We start from the raw sequence: 21725 nt of genomic DNA on the forward strand, positions 1-21725 counted from the left end.
TTTAATTCTGGAGACTAGAAGACCAAGATCCATGTGCCAGCAGATTCAGTGACTGGTGAACACTAGTTTCCAGATTCACAGACTGCAGTCTTTTTCAGGTGTCCTCCCATGGTGGAAGTGGTGAGGGGGCTCTCTGGGTTCTCTTTTACAGGGGCAGAAACCTCATTCATGGGTCTCCACCCTCATGACCTAATTACCTCCTATGGCCACACTACCAAATACACTCACATTGGAGATTAGGTTTCAACATTTGAATTGGGGGAGGGGCACCAATATTCAGGCAATAGCAATTACACATTAAAAAACAATGCCTTTGTAGTTAAATAAACTGAACCTATTGAAAGAAAACCCTAAGGCATTTTATTCCTTACATCAACATTTCAAAAGATCTCTCGCTAATGAGTGACTCAGATGATAGAATAATTGCAATTTTTATTCCCATATCAAAATGTCTACATCCTTTTAAATTTATTATATTTCAAATAAATTATTAAGAATGTATGCAGCACAATAATTAAACATGAAATCCAGCTCACAGGCAATGAAGTATAAAACCAGAAATTGCTTCTTAATTCTTTTGACAATTGTAAAATAATAAAAGTAAAAAGCTTGGCCTTACAGTTTTTAAAGACATTTCTGAAAGCTAGGATTGTGAATTCATATACTGTATTTCTAATATGCAGGGAACCCTAAAGACTCATTTGCTAAAAAGCAAAGCAGAGATTTGGGGTACCTCCTAAAATGAAAACCTACCACTTTTCAAATTCACATTTACTATTATATTTATCACCAATAAAAACCTAGTGAGCTAACATGAGTTAACATAAAACTTTCAATAGGAAACTCATCAACTGGACTCTTCACAGTTCCATTATAGACCATGATTATCTGTTGGGACTAAAGTCCTATTAGTTTATCACAGCCATCATTGCCTCCCAAAGAGCAATGATTGAGATTTGTCCAAGTGTGTGAATTGCATAAATCATACATTTCCTCCTATAGGTTTCAGTAGCCTCAATATTTTACACTACATGTCAACAATGAGATATCAATAAGACTTTATATAATAAATATGTTGCTATTCTAAAGAACTGCTAGAAACCAACTGGCATGACTCAGTGGTTAACCAGAGTCACCAAAATAAATTCAATAAAAAGGGAAAAATTGATTATGGTCCTCTGGAAACAGTGAAGTCTATGAAAGGTCAAATGTCCATGATGATGTTTAAAAGGGATAATATAAATTAAGCAAGAAACAAGTTGTATAAAATGCATATATGATTTCAATCATCAGATAAACACTGTCAGGATGACTGGAGTCTGGACAGTAAATCAGATCTGTGTGCTTCCTCATCTTCTGGAAACTTGGGGGAAGATACTGCATAAGCACCTGAGCTCATATTCGTTTTTCACATTGCTGATGAGCTTGGTTCAAAATGGAGTCACATATTTTGGTAAGTTCTTCCTGAATAACATGAAACCCACATATGAAAAGGTGGTGGTGCAGTGAGTTAAGATGTGTTGGGAACCTCTCCTGTGTAGATTTTTGCAGCTACATGTTCCCAGGGACCTTATGTATCCAAGAGAAGCTTTGTTGAGATATTAAAAACCTGAGACTTTATACTACACTTCAGGGAAAAAAAAAGGTGTTTTATTCACTAAAAATAATGCATGCAAGAAGGAAGACCATTCGATACTAACAATGGTTAATGAAGAAAATATATTGTCTCAATAATTATTGGTAATGTGGTTATGAGAGTAAGTAAAATATTAAGTTAAAGTTCTAAAAACTGGCATAGTGTAAACAATCTAAAATATTTTGAAGTCTAGAAAAGGGCAGTGGTTTCAAGATTTCAGCTTTGTTGATCCAGTATAACTCTACCTCATGAAGACAGTATTGCTTGCAGCTATACTCCCTTCTAGGAAGTCTGGGGCCAAGTGATGTGGACTCTGGAGGAGAGGTAGGGGAAATAAAAAATATAAAGTATGCTAAAGTCCTTGTCTTGTTGGGCTGGGAATGCTGTGTATACCTGTTTATTTCTTGGCATTGATAAGAAAATATGTTTCTATATTTAGTGCCTAGAGTTCTTGGGCCCAGTTCCTAACTAAATTATAGGGTAGAAAGGGCTACTGACTGAAATGGAAGCCAAGGCTCTGTTGACACTTCAGGCCTAGAGGGGCTCAAAGTCACTAGCTAAATGCTGATATGCCCCCAAACAATGGTCAAGGATATGGAAGATTGACTAAAGAGGACTCAAATTATAGAAACTGGAAAGGTTTAAATTAAGTTGATGTTGACAACCACCGCTATTAAGGAAAAAGTGTTAAGAAACATTTGATTTGAGGTGAGGGGTTAATATCAATCTCAAAGTTAAATAATTTTAGAAAAGAGTCAAAATGTCCCTTTCAATAAATCTCAAATGCTTTAAGGTTTCATGGTAAAAAAAAAAAAGAAGAAGAAGAAGAAGAAGACTATTTCTATAGGTTTGTGACTAGAATATTCCTGCTCCTGGAAAATGCAGGTTTTCCCTAATGGAAAATTATCAGGACAGAAGAATAACTTATCTTGTAAATCTTGTATTGAGACTCTTTCACTACAGCTGCAGATGCATGAGTGATCCCAGCCAAGATCAGCAGAAAAACTGCTCAGCTGAGTCTATCCCAATTTGCCAAACCATGGGGTTGTGAGCCTACTTCTTTGCACTTCAGTGGTTGGGTAGAACTCTGAGAAAACTGATAAAAGTAGAGAACAAAATAAATGAAAATAAAGAAATGAGCAAATGCTGATTTGTGAGAGAGCAAGGAAACCAGTCTGACTAGAGTAGATGGGCCACAGGAAAATAGAAAGAAAACAGGAATGGTTATGTAGGTAAGATCATGGAGGACTTGGATGTCAGGAGTTGACACTTAGATTTAAACAGGAATTGAGTCATATGAAGAAAATTATATTTTATGGAGATATTCTGGAAGCAATAAATAGGATAGACAAGAGTAGTGAGGGTTTGAGAGGTTGTAAGAACATAAAATCTAGATGATGAGAGCCTGAGCAAGGGGAATAAGACTGATAAGGAACAAACCAATAGTAGACATATTGAAAAGTGGATGTTTTTTATTTATTTTCTTATTATAAAGGTACTAAGAGGCCCAGTGCATGAAATTCGTGTATGGGTAGGGTCCCTAGCGGCTGTGGGTTAGGGCCTCCCTTCCCCGGCTGCTGGCTGCCAGCCGGGGCCTTACTACATTCCGTGCTGATACCTGGTGGTCAGCACACATCATAGCGAGAGATCGAACTCCCAGTCAAACTCCCAAGGGGACACTTTGCATATTAGGCTTTTATATATATAGGTTATATGCTAACTATAAAGTATTAATAATGAAAAAGTGTATAAAGTAGAAAATCAACTACATACACACACACACACACACACACACACACACACATATACTAGAGGCCCAGTGCATGAAATTCGTGCACTGGTAGGGTGTCCCTCAGCCCAGCCTGCACCCTCTCCAATCTGGGACCCCTCAGGGGATGTCTGACTGTCGGTTTATGCCCAATCCCTGTGGATTGGATGGGATCGGACCTAAACCGGCAGTCAGACATCCCTCTAGCAATCTGGGACTCCTGGATCCCAACTGCTCACCTGCCTGCCTGCCTGATTGCCCCTAAGCGCTTCTGCCTGCCAACCTGATTACCCCTAACCACTCCCCTGCCAGCCTGACCGACGACTAACTGCTCCCCTGCCAGCTTGATCACTCTCAACTGCCCTCCCCTGCCGGTCTGGTCACCCCCAACTGTCCTCTCCTGCTGGCCTGATCACCCTAACTGCCCTCCCCTGACTGCCATCTTGTGGTTGTGGGCACTGCGATCTTTGAGGGCATAGCAGTCAATTAGCATATTCCCTCCTTATTGGCTATGGGCACCACCATCTTTGAGGGCAGGGCAGTCAATTAGCATATTTCATCCTTATTGGCTGTGGGTGCCACCATCTTTGCAACATGAGGGTCCATTAGTATATTCCCTCTTTATTAGGTAGGAGATACACACACACACACACACACACACACTCACTAGAGGCCTGGAGCACAAAATTCGTGCATGGGGGAGGGGTCCCCTCAGCCCAGCCTGCACCCTCTCTGATCTGGACCCCTCGAGGGATGCCCGGCTGCAGGTTTAGGCCCGATCCCGGGAATTGGGCCTAAACCGGCCGTTGGACATCCCTCTCACAATTCTGGACCGCTGGCTCCTAATCGCTTGCTTGCCTGGTTGCCCCTAACTGCCCTCCTCTGCCGGCCTGATTGCCCCTGCCTGCCTGCCTGATCTCCCCTCACTGCCTCTGTATGCTGGTATGATGGCACCCAACTTCCCCCCCTGCTGGCCTAGTCACCCTCACAGCCCTCCTGCCAGCCTGGTCACCCCACACAGCCTGCTTGTTCAGTCATTTGGTCGTCCCTCACTAACCCCCTGTCGACCCGGTAATAGGCAGCTGTCTTATGAGGGCATGATGGTCAATTTGCATATTACCTTTGTTATATAGGAAATATATATATATCAACATTCTAGATATCTATATCTACGTCTATATATATCAGTGCAACCACTGTTACAAATGATATTTCAAACTCCTAAATCACTATAGGGAAAAGGAAGACATGTACTTTGACAAATCTAGCAAGAGATAAAAATAAAAATAATAAAATGATAAAATTAGTAATAAATATTATGGAATTATTATAACTATGAATGTTTTAATTATGAATTAAAAGGCAGCATTCTTAGATGAAGAAAAATATCTCATCATGTGTTGTTTTAAAAATATACACCTAAGGCTGGGGACTGAGGGCCACAGTGGCTGCCAGCGTAGGACTGAGGGGCCAGCAGGCTCCACCTGCAAGGGCTGCCTCCTCCACCATCGGGGCCCCGCTTGGGCAATGCCTGGCTGGCTGTTATGGCTGGCTCCCAGGGAAACAGGCTATGCAGGCCACAAGCCCGGAGAGAGCTGGTTGGATGGAGGTGCTGCAGGCTGCCGTGGCCGAGCTGCACTCCGACTCTGTGGTGGCCATCCCCACTGATAGGCTGTATGGCCTGGTGTGCTCAGTGAGCGGTTCGGTGGCACTGGACGCTGTGTACCACCTCAAAGGCCGCAGCAAGGCCAAGCCGCTAGCTGTGTGCCTGGGCTGCGTGGTCGACATCTACAGGTACTGTCATGTGAAAGTACCCAAGAGGCTCCTGAAAGACCTGTTACCAGGACGACTGACCCTGGTGTTAGAATGCCTTGAGGAGCTCAATAAGGACCTGAACCCCTTCACTCCTCCTGTAGGCATCTGGATTCCTAATCATGCCTTCTTGCATGACTTGGCCCAGATGTTTGGGGGACCACTTGCTCTCACCTGTGCCAACCTCAGCTCCCAGCCCAGTTCTCTGAATGTGGAGGAGTTCCAGAACCTCTGGCCTCAGCTGTCCTTGGGAATCAATGGCGGGCCAATTGGGGATGGCAAGAGCCCCAAGTGTCGCCTCGGCTCAACTGTGGTTGACTTGTCTGTGCCTAGAAAGTTTGGCATTATTCATGCAGGCTGTGCCCGGGAAAACACTACAGAAGTCCTCCAAAGGATGTACAGGCTGCTCCCTCACAGGGATCCTGCTGAGACTTGGGAGGCAGGAGGGCTCAGGGACTGATGCTGGACTCTACGCATTTGTCCACCAGTGGATGGCAAGGCCTCACTTGCAGAGGCCACTGGGGCCACAGCATCACTAGTCTGACTTTCAAGGCAGTTTGTCTTTATGAATACTGTAACCAGACCCCAGAAGAAGTTGGTTTAGTGTCATACCTGGGGAAGGGGACTATATTTATTGTCTTTTCATATATCAGCCAAAAGCTGAATAGAGACTTTAAGAACATTCCTAGGATGCTCTTATTCTGATAAGCTTCTTCTCTCCCTCTCTTTTTTTTTTTTGTAAATTCTTGAAATATAATTTAAATAACATCTGGAATCTAGTGAGAGATGGTGGCATTTAAGGTCCAAATAAGCTAGAGCACCAGTTGGTGCTGTTTAAAAGTCTCAAGTGATCAAAGGCTTGAGTTTCGTGCTCCTGAAGCTGGAGCCAGGTTAGCATAAAGACTTCCCTCTGAATCAGGGGCTGGTGGTGCAGCATGCAGCAATTGCCTGGCGGAGGGTCATCACTTTCTACTAATGGTGGGAAATCAGCTCAGTTGGCAGGAAAAGGGATAGGGGATCCAAATTAAAGAGTATAGGAAAATAAATCTCTACTATCTCTTTAAAAAATCCACCTAAAACAAAACAAAACAGAAAAGTTAAAAATACTGGAAAAGATAAAGATACTCCAGACAAATACTAACAAAAATCTAGTAGAAGTGGCAAAGAAATGTTAAGGCAAAAAAGCATTAAATGGATAAAAGAAGATATCTTTATGTTGTGAATTAACATAATCCTATAAGAAAAACATGAAATTTAATGCACTGAAAAAAATTCAAACATGTAAAACAAAAAAGGTTAGAAATAGCAGACTATGATAAAACAACAGTATGACATTTTACATACTTTTATCAGAAAATTTAGATTAATAGAATAGGGAAAATCTGAATAACAATGAATAAGTTTGCTTTAATATGTATAAATATGATATAATATTACCCAAAGAAAATACAACATTTGCTTCAATTGCCCATGGAATATTTATAAAACATTTTTACATTAGGACAAAAAGATAATATTCCAAGATGTATAATTCATGCAGAAAACATTCTCCATCCATGAGAGAGTGTAACTAGCAATAAAGAAAACAAGGATAGAAAAAGCAAACATCAACTAAAACCTAACCATGTTGAAATATATAAATACACTTATAGATAACTCTTAGATTAAAAAGGAAAATTACAGATAAGGTATCAAAAGAATGACTCTTATTACACTGCATGTGAAAACTATGGGACATGGTCAAATGTATTTGGAGGAAAATTTATTATTTAAATGCATTAAATAGAAAGTAAGAAGGACTCAATAATAAACTAAGCAATCACTTAAATCTAGAAAGAAATCAAATGGAAACAAAGACTGTAGAAAAAAAGGAATTAATAAAAGCAGGAAGTGATATTTTAAAAAAAGATTTGCTTTTTAATAGTTATCGGAAAATCAAATATGTAAACAGTCCTATTAAGAAAAAGAATAAAAAAAGGTAAAACCATATATATGCAAAACCATACACATTAGAATATAATACATACAACTTACATTTAAAAATCCATATGAAATGGAAGTTTTACAAACAAATTGACAAAATTGTCTCAAGGAGGGGTGAAAACCTGAATAGACTAACCATCAAAGACATTGAAAGAAGATTTACATTTCTACCCTCTCTCCCCGCAAACAAGCACTAGGACAAAATGGTTTTATGGCTGAGTGTTATCAAGTGTTCAGGGGAACAGCTTGTGTCTAAGTTACTTAGACTTTAAAATAAGAAAAAAATAAGTTCATTTATAAAGTTAATACAATCCTGATATTAAATCAGAAAAATATCATACAAAGGAAAACAATAAATGAGAGTTTCCCAATAAGTATGCCTTGGCACATTGATGTCCTGTGGAGGGGTTGTATGTGTAACATGCTATCTTCTAAGGCAGCGGTTCTCAACTTGGGGGTTGAACGACCCTTTCACAGGGGTCGCCTAAGACCATCAGAAAACACATATATAACTACATATTGTTTTTGTGATTAATCACTATGCTTTAATTTGTAACAATGAAAATACATCCTGCATATCAGATATTTACATTACGATTCATAACAGTAGCAGAATTAGTTATGAAGTAGGAACAAAAATAATTTTATGGTTGGGGGTCACCACAACATGAGGAACTGTATTAAAGGGTCGTGGCATTAGGAAGGTTGAAAACCACTGTTCTAAGGCTTTGAGGGAAGACAGGCCTGGGAAGCCAGTTGTCTCTGCCCTGAGCAATCTTGTCTGTTTAATTTACCCCAGTGTGCCATGATGTGAAAAAGGTAAGGGGCACTGCTCTAGGAACTTGTTACTATAGAGTTTTATATCCTAAATGAAATATTGACATAGACAAAACACCACTGCCAGGTCAGTTTTATTCCAAGAATGCAAGAATAGCTCAACATTAAGAAAGCTATCAAAGTAATTAACTATACTAAAGATTAAAAATGTAATTATCACTTATATGTGGAATCTCATGAACAAAAACTGATGAACAAAATAGATCCAGAGACATAGAAGCATGGAACAGACTGATGAATTTCAGAGGGAAGGCAGGGGTAGGGGAGTGGGTGGGTCAGAGAATTTATATGCATATATGCATACCCCATGGACACAGACAAAAGGGTGGTGAAAGCCTGGGAGGGGCAGGTGCAAACTGGTGAGGGTCAATGGGGGGGAAAAAACAAAACAAAGAGGACATCTGCAATACTTTGAACAATAAAGATAAATTTAAGATAAATAAATAAATATTTTTCAAAGTTAAAAAATAAAAATAAATAAAAAGAATAACCATATTATCACCTGGGCAAATTCCAGAAAAGGCATTCAATAACATGCTATATTTGTTCCTGACAAAACTGTAAGTCAATCAGCAATACAAAGGTGTTTCGTAACTCAAAAAAGGGTATCTATCAGTAACTATGGTAATCATCATATTTTAGAGTAAAATAATGAGATATTTCTGTTAAAGTAAAAAACAAGAGGAGGCCTCGTCTTTATTAATCAATATAAATCGCATTCTCCTGGAAGTCACAGATCTTTACCAATGCGTCAAAAGGAAAACCAAATTAGAAACAAACATTATAAATGAAAAGACAAACATTTCCTTATTTACAACTGACATGATTGTACAACTAGGAATTAAAGATAATTAACTGGGAACAAACACAGAGCTAAGAAGAGAGTTTAAAATGATGCCTGGATATAAGATAAATGCAAAACCCTTTATTGTACAGATGCCAGTTCTTGATAGGTGACTCAAAATTTCCGAGGCACTTCCAGGAATTTTTTTCTTTTTACTGAAGTTGATGAGTTAATTCTATAATTCATCTGGAAAAAGAAAATGTATACAAATAGCCAAATAAATTCTGAAAAGAAGGGATGGATTTCAAAACATATTTTTAATTAATAACGAATTAATTAAAATAATTAATCCAGTAATTAAAGCAGTGAGGTATTAGCTCAGTAATAGACAAAAATTGAACAGAAAATAAACAAGCATGCTCATACAATTCATGATGAAAAGAGAATTCCAAATTAGTATAAATATCATTCAATACAATAAGTAAGTTAGGAAAACTAACTTTGTCTTCTAGAAAAATTAAAGTAGGTCCCTACTTTTGACCATAGGTATACACACACACACACACACACAAACAAACAACAATATCATATGGATTAAAGCACTAAGAATAAAATATGTAAAATATTAGAAAAAAATATTGACTAATATTTTTATAATTTGGGGATATAGAAGCCTACCTAAAAATGGGACAAAAACCAAGAAACAATAAAAAATTAAAATGTTTGCCTATTTACATAATTAATTCTTTATGGCAAATAGTATTATAAATAAACTTTTAAAAAGACAAATGACAGATATTTGTAATATATAACAGACAAAAGGATACTATCTCTAGTATCTAAAGACCTACATATCAAGAAAGAAAAAAAGATAAATGGCTCAAAAGAAAAATAGGCAAAAGAGATGAACAAGCAATCTCCAACAAAATAGAAATAGCTAATAAATATATTAAAAAGTGCTTAACTTTAGTAAGGGGTAGGGGAAATAACTTAAAGGAATGAGATTGGATTTTTCATCCAAAATGCTGACAAAATAAAAAAGAATGATAGTGTCCAGCATGCTACAAAGCAATTTAGCTCAAACCCTTTGATCTGGCAGTTATATTTCTAGGTACTAGCCTATAAAAATACTTCTAAACATGCAAAAAATAGATTTAAAAGAATGCTTTGTATAGCATTGTGTGTAACAGTAAAAACTATTAATCCAAATTCTATCATTTGGAAAGAACTTAATAAATTACCTAATACACCTACTATGGATTTCTACTGGCTGACACAATGGTTTTCTATTGAACACAAATGGGAGGGGGGAAGGACAGTAAGTTGTAGAATAGTAGTTAAGTCCTCACTTAACTTCATAGATAGGTTCTTGGAAACTGTGACTTTGAGGGAAACAATGTATAATGAAACCAATTTTACCATAGGCTAATTGATAGAAACAAGAATTAAGTTCCTAGGGCATATTCTAGTCACAAAAACATCACCAAACTTCTAAATAAATACCCAAGCACTTCTAATATCAAACACTGAAATAAATGTGTGATATACATACATTTAAGAAAAGTAAATAAAAACAAGTAACAGAATGATTTTCCAACCTTTTTATTCCAGTTCAAGGTCATGGGTGACTGGAGCCTCTCCTCAGGACACAAGACGGGATCCACCCTGGACAGGATGCCCTTCCATGGCAGGGCCTCTCACACACATCTATACTCACTCAGACTGGGACAATATAGACACACCACTTAATGTCATATGCACATTTGGGGATGTGGGAAGACACTGGAGTCCCTGGAGAAAATCCACGCAGACATAGAGAGAACGTGCAAACCACATAGAGTGGCCCTGTCCAGGAATCGATTTTTCTCATCAATTTTAACAAAACAAGATTGAATGAAACATTATTAGAGAACCTGGTGTAGGTATAGCATGATTCATATTATAAAACACACAAGAACACATGCATATAAACAGAAAAAGTTCTTGTAAGATTCAGAGCAAATAAATCATCTTGCCTGGGAGAAGGGTATTTTTATTTGTTTCGTTACATACTACTGCCCTTTTAACTTTATGAGAAGCATATGTGACTTTTGTAACAGAAAAAATAACACAATCTCACTCTATAACACTTCGATTAAAAAAACTCTAAGGAAACATAAAAAACTATATGAAATTTCACTACACAGAGGCAATTATTATTAAGATGTCAACACTTTCTTTTAAGTCCCTGTTAGGCATTTTTTTACAGATATGATTCTTATTCTATGTAATTTTGGGCTTGCTTTTCCAGAAAATTTAGAGAATAAAAAGCCACAAGAGAATAAAAAGTACATGTATTCCCAAGCCCCAGAGATAATTGCTTAAGAAAATATCATAAAATTTGCCGAAACCGGTTTGGCTCAGTGGATAGAGCGTCGGCCTGCGGACTGAAAGGTCCCAGGTTCGATTCCGGTCAAGGGCATGTACCTGGGTTGCGGGCATATCCCCAGTAGGAGATGTGCAGGAGGCAGCTGATCGATGTTTCTCTCTCATTGATGTTTCTAACTCTCTATCTCTCTCCCTTCCTCTCTGTAAAAAATCAATAAAATATATTTTTTTAAAAAAAGAAAATATCATAAAATTCAATTGCATAAAACTGGATTATAAATAATTCATGTACGCTATCATAGATCATGCACATTATCTCAGTGATCCATGCATGGCCCTCTTTTGTTTTTTATGCATTAACTTGTCCTTTATTTAATTTTCATTATAATCATACAATTATTAAAGTCAATAGTATGTTTTTAATTACATAATGAACACTCACCCACTCACCCATTGAACCTGAGCACTAGAATACTGACAATAACTTCAATCCATTTCTATGATCCTCTCCTACTGCGGCCCCATTTCCTTAACTCCAAAGACCACTATCCTAACTTTTTTTTGATATTCCTTGGCTTTTTAAATAACATATTTTAACCCAAAATATATATGTATGCCTAAATAATATACAGCACATCCCAAAAAGTGTATACACACTGTAACAGCTGATAGCTCGATTTTGAAAATGAAATGCATTTTAATAAAAACTGCCTTTATAATTATTCAAAGTATGTGTATACATTTTTGGGACACCCTATAGTTATTAGTTTTACTTGTTTTTAAATAAGATATAAAGGATATCTAGTTATACATAGTCTTCTGGTACTTGATCTTTTAATTTAACATTACAAAAGTAATCCATCCATATTATTGTTGTTTAGGTGTAGTATAATATTCCATTGTGTAAATATACTATAATCTGTACATTTTCCTTTTGGGACATTTACTATGAACATTTTAATGTATATTCTTCTGGTTATTTTTCTGAGGACATTTATATAGTTTTCTTTCTATAATTTTTTTTTGTTTGTTCTGTGTTTTTTTGTTAATCCTCACCCGAGGATATTTTATTTATTTATTTATTTTTTAGAGAGGGTGGGAGGGGGAGACACACAGAGAGAAACATCGATGTGAGAGACATTGATTGGTTCTTTCCCACATGTGCCCCGACTGGGGCTGGGGCTGGGGACCCAGCCTCCAACTGTGGTACCTGCCTTTGACTGAATTGAAACCAAGACCCTTCAGTTCACAGGCCAGCGCTCTTACCACTGAGCCAAAATGGTGAGGGCTTTCTAAAAAAATTTAATAACATATATATGTATATATATATTTACATTCATGTGACCTGTTCCTCTCACTAATGAGATCTTGTGAACACATTCCCATTTCAGGAAATATTCTTCTGTGGTATAAACTTAAATGGCTGTATAGTATTCCATCATATACTTATAATATCATTTTATTTATCTACCCCAATTGTTGGACATCTCGATTACTTATAAATTTTATGCTGTGATAAGCTTTATGTTGTACATATCCTTTAGATCAGCAACTCTGCTTTTAAGAATTTATTTTAAGTAATATCTGAGTAAATTTGCACACAATAAAGTACAGAGCCACCATCTAAGATGAGGCAGTTTGTGCTCTGCACAACATATGTCCTCATCACAGCAGTTTTTATAATAAAAAAGGAAAAAAACTCAAGTAAATAAGTAATATATTAAAATTATAATATAGATGCACAGTTACTGACATAGAAAGATGTGTACAATTTATTAAGTGGAAAAATTAGGTTAAAAGAATACCATTTTGTAAAATAAAGCAAAAATACCTGTGAAATAGTATGGAAGAACATACACCAAAAATTTTATAGCATTATCTCTGAATATTGAGTTTATTTTAGATTTTAAGTTTTTCACTGTGCTTACTTATACTCTAAAGTATTTTCAACAGTAAAACTTGATTATATGTGCAATAAAAAGGTGAAGAAATAATGGTCTTATGCACCATTTAAATTTTTTTCAGAAATATAAAACACTTTCACATTGTAAGAAGTTTGGAAGAAAAAAGAACATAAAAAGGTAAATGAAAATCACACATTATCCTATCCACTTAGTGAAATTAGGTCACAATCTATAATGGGTTTATTGCTAGTCATTTGTCTGATTATACATCTTATATAATAAAAGGCTAATATGCAAATCGACTGAATGGCAGAACAACTGGTCACTAAGATGTGCACTGACCCCCAGGGGGCAGATGCTCAACATAGGAGCTGCCCCCTGGTGGTCAGTGAGCTCTCACAGGGGGAACGTTGCTCAACCAGAAGCTGGGCTCACAGCTGGTGAGCACAACAGTGGTGGCGGGAACCTCTCCCATCTCCATGGCAGCACTAAGGGGAGCAGGCCTAAGCCAGCTGTCGGGCATCCCCTGAGGGCTCTCAGACTGCAAGAGGGCACAGGCCAGGTTAAGGGACCCCTCCCCCCACCGCAAGTGCAAGAATTTCATGCTCCAGGCCTCTATTTTAAAATAATTGCAATCATACTGTATACAATTCTACATGCTGATTTAACTTAATCCTATATAATTAAAGCCTAATATGCTACGGGTCGTCTGGTAGGCCATTCAACCAAAGTGTAATATGCTAAGGCTGCTCAACTGCTCGCTGTGATGTGCACTGACCACCAGGACACAGGCAGTCGACCGGTTGACCAGTCGCTATGACATGCACTGACCACCAGGAGGTAGACAGTCCACCTGTTGACCAGTCGGTATGACGTGCACTGACCACCAGGGAACAGTAAACCGGTTGACCAGTCACTATGATGTGCAATGACCACCAGGGGACAGATGCTCCAACCGGTAGGTTAGCTTGCTGCTGGGGTCTGGCCTATTGGGACTGAAGGAGACAAGCCAGACATGCCCTGGAGCCCTCCCCAGCTGGCCAACCTCCTGCACCCCTCTCTGGCCCCAATCATGCACTGGTGGGGTCCCTCAGCCTGGCCTGCACCCTCTCCCAATTCGGGACCCCTCGGGTGATGTCAGAGAGCTAGTTTTGGCCTGATCCTGCAGGCCAAGCCGAGGGACCCCACTGGTGCACAAATTCATGCACTGGGCCTCTAGTATTATATAACTTAAATAGACCATAAATTTTTAATGGAGTAATATTCCATCATATGGAAATAGCACATTTACTTAATTATGCCCTTAAAATTAGACCTGTAGGTTTTTCTGTTTTTAACTATACCAGATAACTATGTGAGGAACATCTTTGTGAATGAGCTATCCACATTTCAGATATTTCCCTTGAGTAAATTCATTGAAGTGAAAATACTAAGTCAAAGAGTACAAAACATTTTTGTATCTCTTGATATATATTGTCAAAACTGGACTTATTATATATTTAAGGTAGCATGGAATAATGGGGGGGTCAAAATACATGGATTCCATGCCCATATTTAGTACTTGCTTCTTAACCTCTGATTAGATTAAAGCTGATGTAAAAACATACATCTTATCTAAGTCACAAGGTTATTGTGATAATCAAATGAGAATATAGATCCTTGGGGCACCATAAATGTTACTTCCTCAGGAATGTTTTTGTTAACTTTCCAGACTCTCACAGCATCCTATATTACTTTTCCTTCATGACCTTATGAGACTTACAAAAATTTGTTCGAATATTTGAACATAGTTTCCCCCAGATGATTTCGTTTCATTAAAATATGCCTAGTACACAGTTGGTACTCAATAAATATTTGTTGAACAAATTGATGAATGCATGAATGAACGAATGAAGTGACAACACTTTGTAAACTAAATCATTAGACATTTTAAGGTATTATTATTTTTATTATTAATTTGTATTACCATGTAGATAATTCTAAATCTTTAGAGATTTCTTGCCTAATCAAAATTCCATTATGTGGCTTTAATGCTTGTAATGCCAACCAGAGGTATGGGTAGCTCCTTATAGGAGCTGAGGCTTGGAAAACCAAGTAGTTCTCTAGATCAGCATGCTGGGAGTTCAGTGACATTTAAAGCAGGTGGATCCTGGAGGTCAGAAACAAAGTAATGGTAAATGGTCTAGATGGTAAGATGACAAACTGGAGAATGGTCAGAGATAAGGAATTAAGGTAGATGATAGAGTTAAATCCCATGCATCAGTACTCAAAGCATGGAGTTATGAATATGATTCTAAATCAAAGGGTACTTGAACTCAGTGCTCTCATAGTATTTCTACCCAAATTGAAAATGGTATGAAGAAGTGTTTGTGCCTAGTCCCATATACATGAGCAAGGGATTGATAGTAGCTGGTTAAGGAATAAGATCTATGAATACAAACACATAGGTTCTGATAGTGACAAGATACAGTAAGACCGTTTGTATATAAGGTTTTATAATAGTTTCCATATAAAATGAAAACAATCAAGCTTTGAATCTCATAATTCTCATCTTGATTTTCAACAGCAGATTTATAATATGGTGGTTAGAATCATGGACTTGAAAGTAGGCTAGTTGGGTTCAAATTCTAGCTCAATAATTTATTAGTTGTGTCTTTTGGACAAGTTACTTCACCTTTGTGTGCCAGTTTCCTCATCTGTAAAACAGGGATGATAGTACCTACCCTCAATGGGTTCTTGGGAAAATTAAGTAAGTTGATGTATATAAAGACCTTAGAACAGTGCCTGGATATAGTAAATATTACATTGAATGTTATTATTATTATTCTTATTAGTCACATAAGGCCAAACAAAAATTGATGTTATAAAAATGGATAAATACACTGTATGTTTTCCACTGTATGTTAACTTTAGCTAAAATAATAGTCTCTCAATAATATTTTCATTAAAATAAGAACTGTACTTGCACCTAAACATAGTTGACTATATAAAAATTATAAGCATTAGTAAAGTAGCAAAATTTATCACAGCAATCCCATACGTGTGTTTATTCTATAGAAGGTGTTTTATGAACATATTTAAAAGTTGTAAAGAATAAATACACATTTCCTAATAGCAAAAACCACTATTTTCTGAAGCTAGTTCTACTAGAAGCAGGAATATTTGAGTTGGAAGACTTGTCTGTGGAAAGATCTGAACATAGACTTGGAAAGACTAATTTAGAAAAGTCTGGACCTGGGGAAAGGTTGGAAGACCTGAACTATGGAACATGTTAGAATACCTGGATATCGTAGACACAGGAAGACCTGAATGTTAGAAGACCGGTACACTGGAGACGGAAGACGTGGATTTTGAGCCCATTGTTGGAAAACTGGGTAGTTTTCGGAAGACGTGGAGATGTTGGAAGACATGGAGTTGCTGGCAGATGTGGAGATGCTGGCAGACGTGGAGATGCTGGCAGACGTGGAGATGCTGGCAGACATGGAGATGCTGGCAGACGTGGAGATGCTGGAAGATGTGGAGATTCTGGAAGACATGGAGATGCTGGAAGACGAGCAGATGCTGGAAGCCCTGGAGATGCTGGAAGACCTGGAGGTGTAGGAAGACATGAATTTTCTGGAAGACGTGGATTTTCTGGAAGACGTCACTTTGTTGGAAGACGTGGGTATGCTGGAAGCTATAAATTTGATGGAAGATACAGCTTTGTTGGAAGACCAGGGTTTGCTGGAAGCTGTGGATTTTCTGGAAGCCATGGATTTGATGGAAGACGTGGATAGCCTGGAAGACCTGGAACTGATTGGAAGATATTGATTTCCTGGAAGCCATGACTTTTCTGGAAGACATGGATTTTCAGGAAGACCCGAATTGTCCGGAAGATCTTGACTGTTTGGAAGATGTAGATTTGCTGGAAGACCTGGAGGTTACTGGAAGGCGTAGATCTCAAGGAAGACATACATTTGCAGAAGACCAAGATTAAGTGGAAGACATGAATTTTCTGGAAGACGTGGCTTTATTGGAAGACTTTGATTTGGTGGAAGTCATAGATTGGTTGGAAGACCTAGATTTTTCTGGAAGATGTGGATTGTGTGGAAGACCTTGAAATCATTGGAAGACACTGATTTTTCTGGAAGACGTGGATTTTCCTGGAAGATATGAATTTTGTGGAAGACCTATAATTGCTGGAAGACTGGATTTACTGGAAGGTGTGGATTGTCTGGAAGACGTGGTTTGTTTGGAAGACGCGGATTGTCTGGAAGACGTGGATTCTCTGGAAGACTGGGATTAGCTGGAAGACCTTGATGTTGTTGGAAGACTTGGAGTTACTGGAAGACCTGGAGTTGTTGGAAGACCTTGACACTGGCGCCATTGGAAACCCTGGACATTGGAGACATTGGAAGCACAGGATGTTGGAGACATTGGAAGCCTTGGATTTTGAGGATATTTAGTTATTCTGGATATTGGAGACTTTGGAGGCCCTGAATGTTGGAATTCATGGATATTAGAAGCCCTGAGCACTAGAGACATTGCAAGTCCTGGACTTGGGGTATCCTAAACATTGGAAGGTATTGGCAATAGAAGATTTAGACATTTAGCAATTCTAAAATCAGGAACCCTGGATATTGGGAGACACTGGAAAATCTGAGTATTGGCATATTCAAGTTAAAAGATATAGAATTTGAGAGATGTACTTTTAATGATGCTGTAAGTCAAAGATATTGAAAGCCCTGGATATTAAGAGACCTAGATTTTAAGAGATCAGGATGTTAAGAGACATAGTCACTTAGATATTGGGGATATTTTAACACCTGAATGATTAAGGAGCAGGTTCTAGAAGATATTGAAAAACTTGGGCATTGGATAATCTGCTAATTTTATAAGACATTATAAAATCAGAATTTAGGAGACATTAAAAGTTGTAGGAACTAAAGAATGTAAGTGCTGCACTTGGATACAGTGAAACATATGAGCTCTAGAAGACAGGTATATAGGAGGTAATAGATAACTGGAAATATAGTAAAACTGGAAGTTATAATTCTGGACTCTAAAAGATAAGACCTATAACTTAAAGATTTATTGTTGGAGATTTTAGAAGACCTAGATTTTTAATGATCTTAATATTGAGAACATTAGAAAACACTGGCATTGGAGATGTTGCAGGTGAAAGAGTGAAAAGATATGGATGTGGTAACATTTAGAATATCTGGCAACTGGAGATGTTGGAAGCTCTGGAGTTCAGAAGATCTGATGTTAGAGACACTGAAGAATTGAAAAATCTAATCATAGATATATTGTAAGGTCATGTTGAAAGATATTGTCAATGTTGAAAGACTTTCGTATTAGAATCTGATATTACTTTTAAAAACATGTCATAAGGCTGTTGTAATAAACTTTATGATTATGTCATTTCTTTCACTATGAACCACAGGGAAAGGCCATTCTAGAAAGGTGACAAAGAAGAAGCAGGGAAATTCAAGTTAAAACACATAGTTTGGCCCAGCAAGTGTGGCTCAGTAGTTGAGCTTTGGCCTATGAACCAGGAGGTCACTGTTTGATTCCTGGTCAAGGTATATATCTGGGTTGCGGGCTTGATCCCCAATGTGGGGTGTGCAGGAGGCAGCCAATTAATGATTCTTTCTCATCACTGCCGTTTCTATCTCTCTCCCTCTCCTTTTCTCTCTGAAATCAATTAAGAATATATTTTTTAAAAACATAGTTTGAATGGGCTGGAACCTATCTTAGTCTCTATTGACTGGCCTTCTGGGTATGTACTGGTTGACAAGATGGAAATGAAGAATTATCAAAGAATAAGCAATATCAAGACTAGGGAAACTACTTGGTTTTAGATAAGGGGTCAGAAAACATTTCCTATAAAGGATCAGATAGTAAATATTTAAGGTTTTGCAAGCCGTATGGTTTGTGTTGGAACTACTCAACTCTGACATTGTCATACAACTATAGACAATACATAAATGAGTGGACATGGCTTTATTTTTGAAAAAACAGGGGTGGGGACTAGATTTGGCCCAGAATCTTTTGTTTGCCAGGCCCAGCTCTAGATGCCAAATCTAGGGTATGGTAAACTTAAGTATATTCCAGGCTAGCAATCACATGCAAGAGAATGGATAGAACAATTCGAAGCCCAATGGTAAATAAATATACTATGTATGTGATGATACTCAGGAGATGAGTCTGGCAAGAACCTAAGAATGGAGTTTAGATTTCCACTTAATTTTTTCAGGAGTCCTAACACGGTGATTTATATACACAGCCAAAATTAAGTGGGTAGTATTCAGAGCCCCAGACAAAAGGCTAGGGTTCAATGAGGATGACCTAATTTAGTAGGCTGAAAGCTTAAGAAGAAAATTAAAGAAACTCACCCCTACAGATTGAGGTCATCTTGCCAGGACTAAGCGTCACTCTCCCAAAGAGAGAGAATAGCTAGCCCAGGGCAGACAAGAAGTTAGTGGCAAACCCCTCTCTCTGAGTTCCATGTTCTTATCAGATGGCACTCATCATATTACTACCAATTAATCAAGAGTTAATGCTAAGTATTTTCAATGATGGAGGAGAACAAGAAGGAGACTACACCTTGGTAGGCATATCTCAGGTACTCCAGCTTATCCCCCAGAGCTTAAGTGATAAGCTTAAGAAATCAGGGTTGACCTGTAGGAAGAAGATCCTTAGTACTTAGCCAGATAGGGCTGAGGCATACAGGAACTATCATATATACTGCATGAAAGAGAACATTGGCATACAAAACTGACTAAGGTACACTGGGACTTGGCAATGATTTAAAGGTTAAGTAGTGGAATATACAGGGGAGGTGAAAAGTAGGTTTATAATTGTGAGTACATGAGACACAGAGTTTATTCTTGTGTTATTATTTAATTAACCTGCATTTTTTTTCCCATATGAACAACTGTAAACCTACTTTTCCCACCCCTGTACAGACAATGGGCAGCTACTGAAGATTTTTTAACAAGGAAGTAACAGAATCAGAATTGTGCAGAAGGGAAGTTAGTATATCAGCAAGTTGCTAAATATCAAAGACTATTAGATATATATGCTAGAACAGCAAAAAATTCAAGTAAGAACACTTAAAGAATTGGGATGTGCATTATGAGGGCACTACAATCAACTAAGTGATAGTGGGGGATTGGATTAAGGCAGTGACAGTTCTGTGGCTTAGCAGACATAGCATTAGAATAATAACTGCTCGTCATTCTGAATACCACTATTTTAAACTTCTTGAATGCAACCACAGAATACATGAAATACAAAGAAGTTCAGAAGATAGTTATGAGGAATTTTCCTCACCTAGTAAGATTACTTAGACATCCAATTATCTCAAAGGCAGTTGAGCCAATAACTTGTAATTTAAGCAAAGTAAGTCTTATACAGTTTTATCTTTAGAGTGATTTAATTATCTTAAAAGTGAAACCAAGTTGATGGATTATATTCTAGAGAATAGGAATACTCTACATGTTAAAAAAAGTCTTTACTTTCAATATCTAGATAAATAAATATCATGCAACAATAACCACATTGTAAATATAGCATATGGAATCACCACAGGTCAAAAAGTAACAAAGGGACAAAGGAGTTATTATTTTAGGTATCTCTCAGAAGCAAACAAATAAAAATATTAAAAATGAATTTTTATTCCTTCTCTCTTCTTAAAACCATTATGCATACCTTATTTTGAGGGAAATTTCGTAAAATATTAAAATTTTGCAAAGACAGGAATAGACTATCATATTCTAGCTCTATAATGCTTATTTGTTATAATAATAATAACAGAAAAAAATTATTGTGTGCTTTCTATGTGCCAGGCACTGTACTAAGCATCTCATATAATCTCATAGCAAGCTTATAATGCAGGTATTTTTGACCCTGTTTTACAGATTAGAAACCCAAGTCTGAAATGGTTTAAAAAAACACACTCACAGTCACAAAGCTGGTAATTGGCAGGGACAGGATTGAGAACAGGTCTAATCCCAAAGCCTTAGGCCATGTGCTGGCTTCTCATGCCCCAGAGTTATCCTGCCAGGACTAAGCACCACTCACCCCAAAAGAGGGAGTCTTCAGCTCAGGGCATACAAGAAGCCAGTGGCAAAGCCCTCATTCTGTCTCATGTTCTTCTCATTATTGCATTCATCATACCACTGCCAGTTAATCAAGAGCCAACCCTGGATGTTTTTCATGATGGGTTAATTACTTCTTAGGCTATGTATAATAATGCCAGAAAGATGAAATGCAATGTCTCAAGCCCACTAGGTTCATATTTAATTTATCAATATTTGTTGTACACGCTAATGAAATACACTATCCTCTCATCTATTTTCTCTTTAATTTTATGGTTTCCAAGAACATATACACTTTGTTCATAGCACATCATATTTCTGAATTCTTAAACAACCAGAATACACTGACTTCAAAGCCCATTAAAAGGTAATAATACTGTGTGAAGTTCAGTGATCAATGTATTTCACAGCACAAACATGACTCACACACCCTATTAGACTATACACACTGTAGAAGCCCTTTATTAGCATTCAGGTGATGGCAGTCATGTAATCTAATGTCCAGTTTAAAGAGCCTTCTCTGCATTTTTATTTTAAACAAACAAAAGGC

The 21725-nt window shown here is 37.5% G+C and overlaps 1 protein-coding gene and 1 pseudogene across 1 annotated transcript; both read left to right on the forward strand.

The window, feature by feature from the left end:
• The first annotated feature begins 4435 nt into the window (after nucleotides 1–4435).
• On the forward strand, nucleotides 4436–5913 carry LOC118653281 (annotated as a pseudogene).
• Nucleotides 5914–15684: 9771 nt separating this feature from the next.
• CDR1 (cerebellar degeneration related protein 1) lies at nucleotides 15685–17190 on the forward strand. Its single transcript, XM_036305702.1, is given in 4 exon segments — nucleotides 15685–15696; nucleotides 16470–17021; nucleotides 17075–17147; nucleotides 17150–17190. Coding segments are annotated over 4 exon segments (678 nt in total).
• The last annotated feature ends 4535 nt before the right edge of the window (nucleotides 17191–21725 follow it).

The sequence above is a fragment of the Myotis myotis genome, unplaced genomic scaffold, assembly GCF_014108235.1.
Source record: "Myotis myotis isolate mMyoMyo1 unplaced genomic scaffold, mMyoMyo1.p scaffold_m19_p_4, whole genome shotgun sequence".
NCBI classification, from domain to species: Eukaryota; Metazoa; Chordata; class Mammalia; order Chiroptera; family Vespertilionidae; genus Myotis; species Myotis myotis.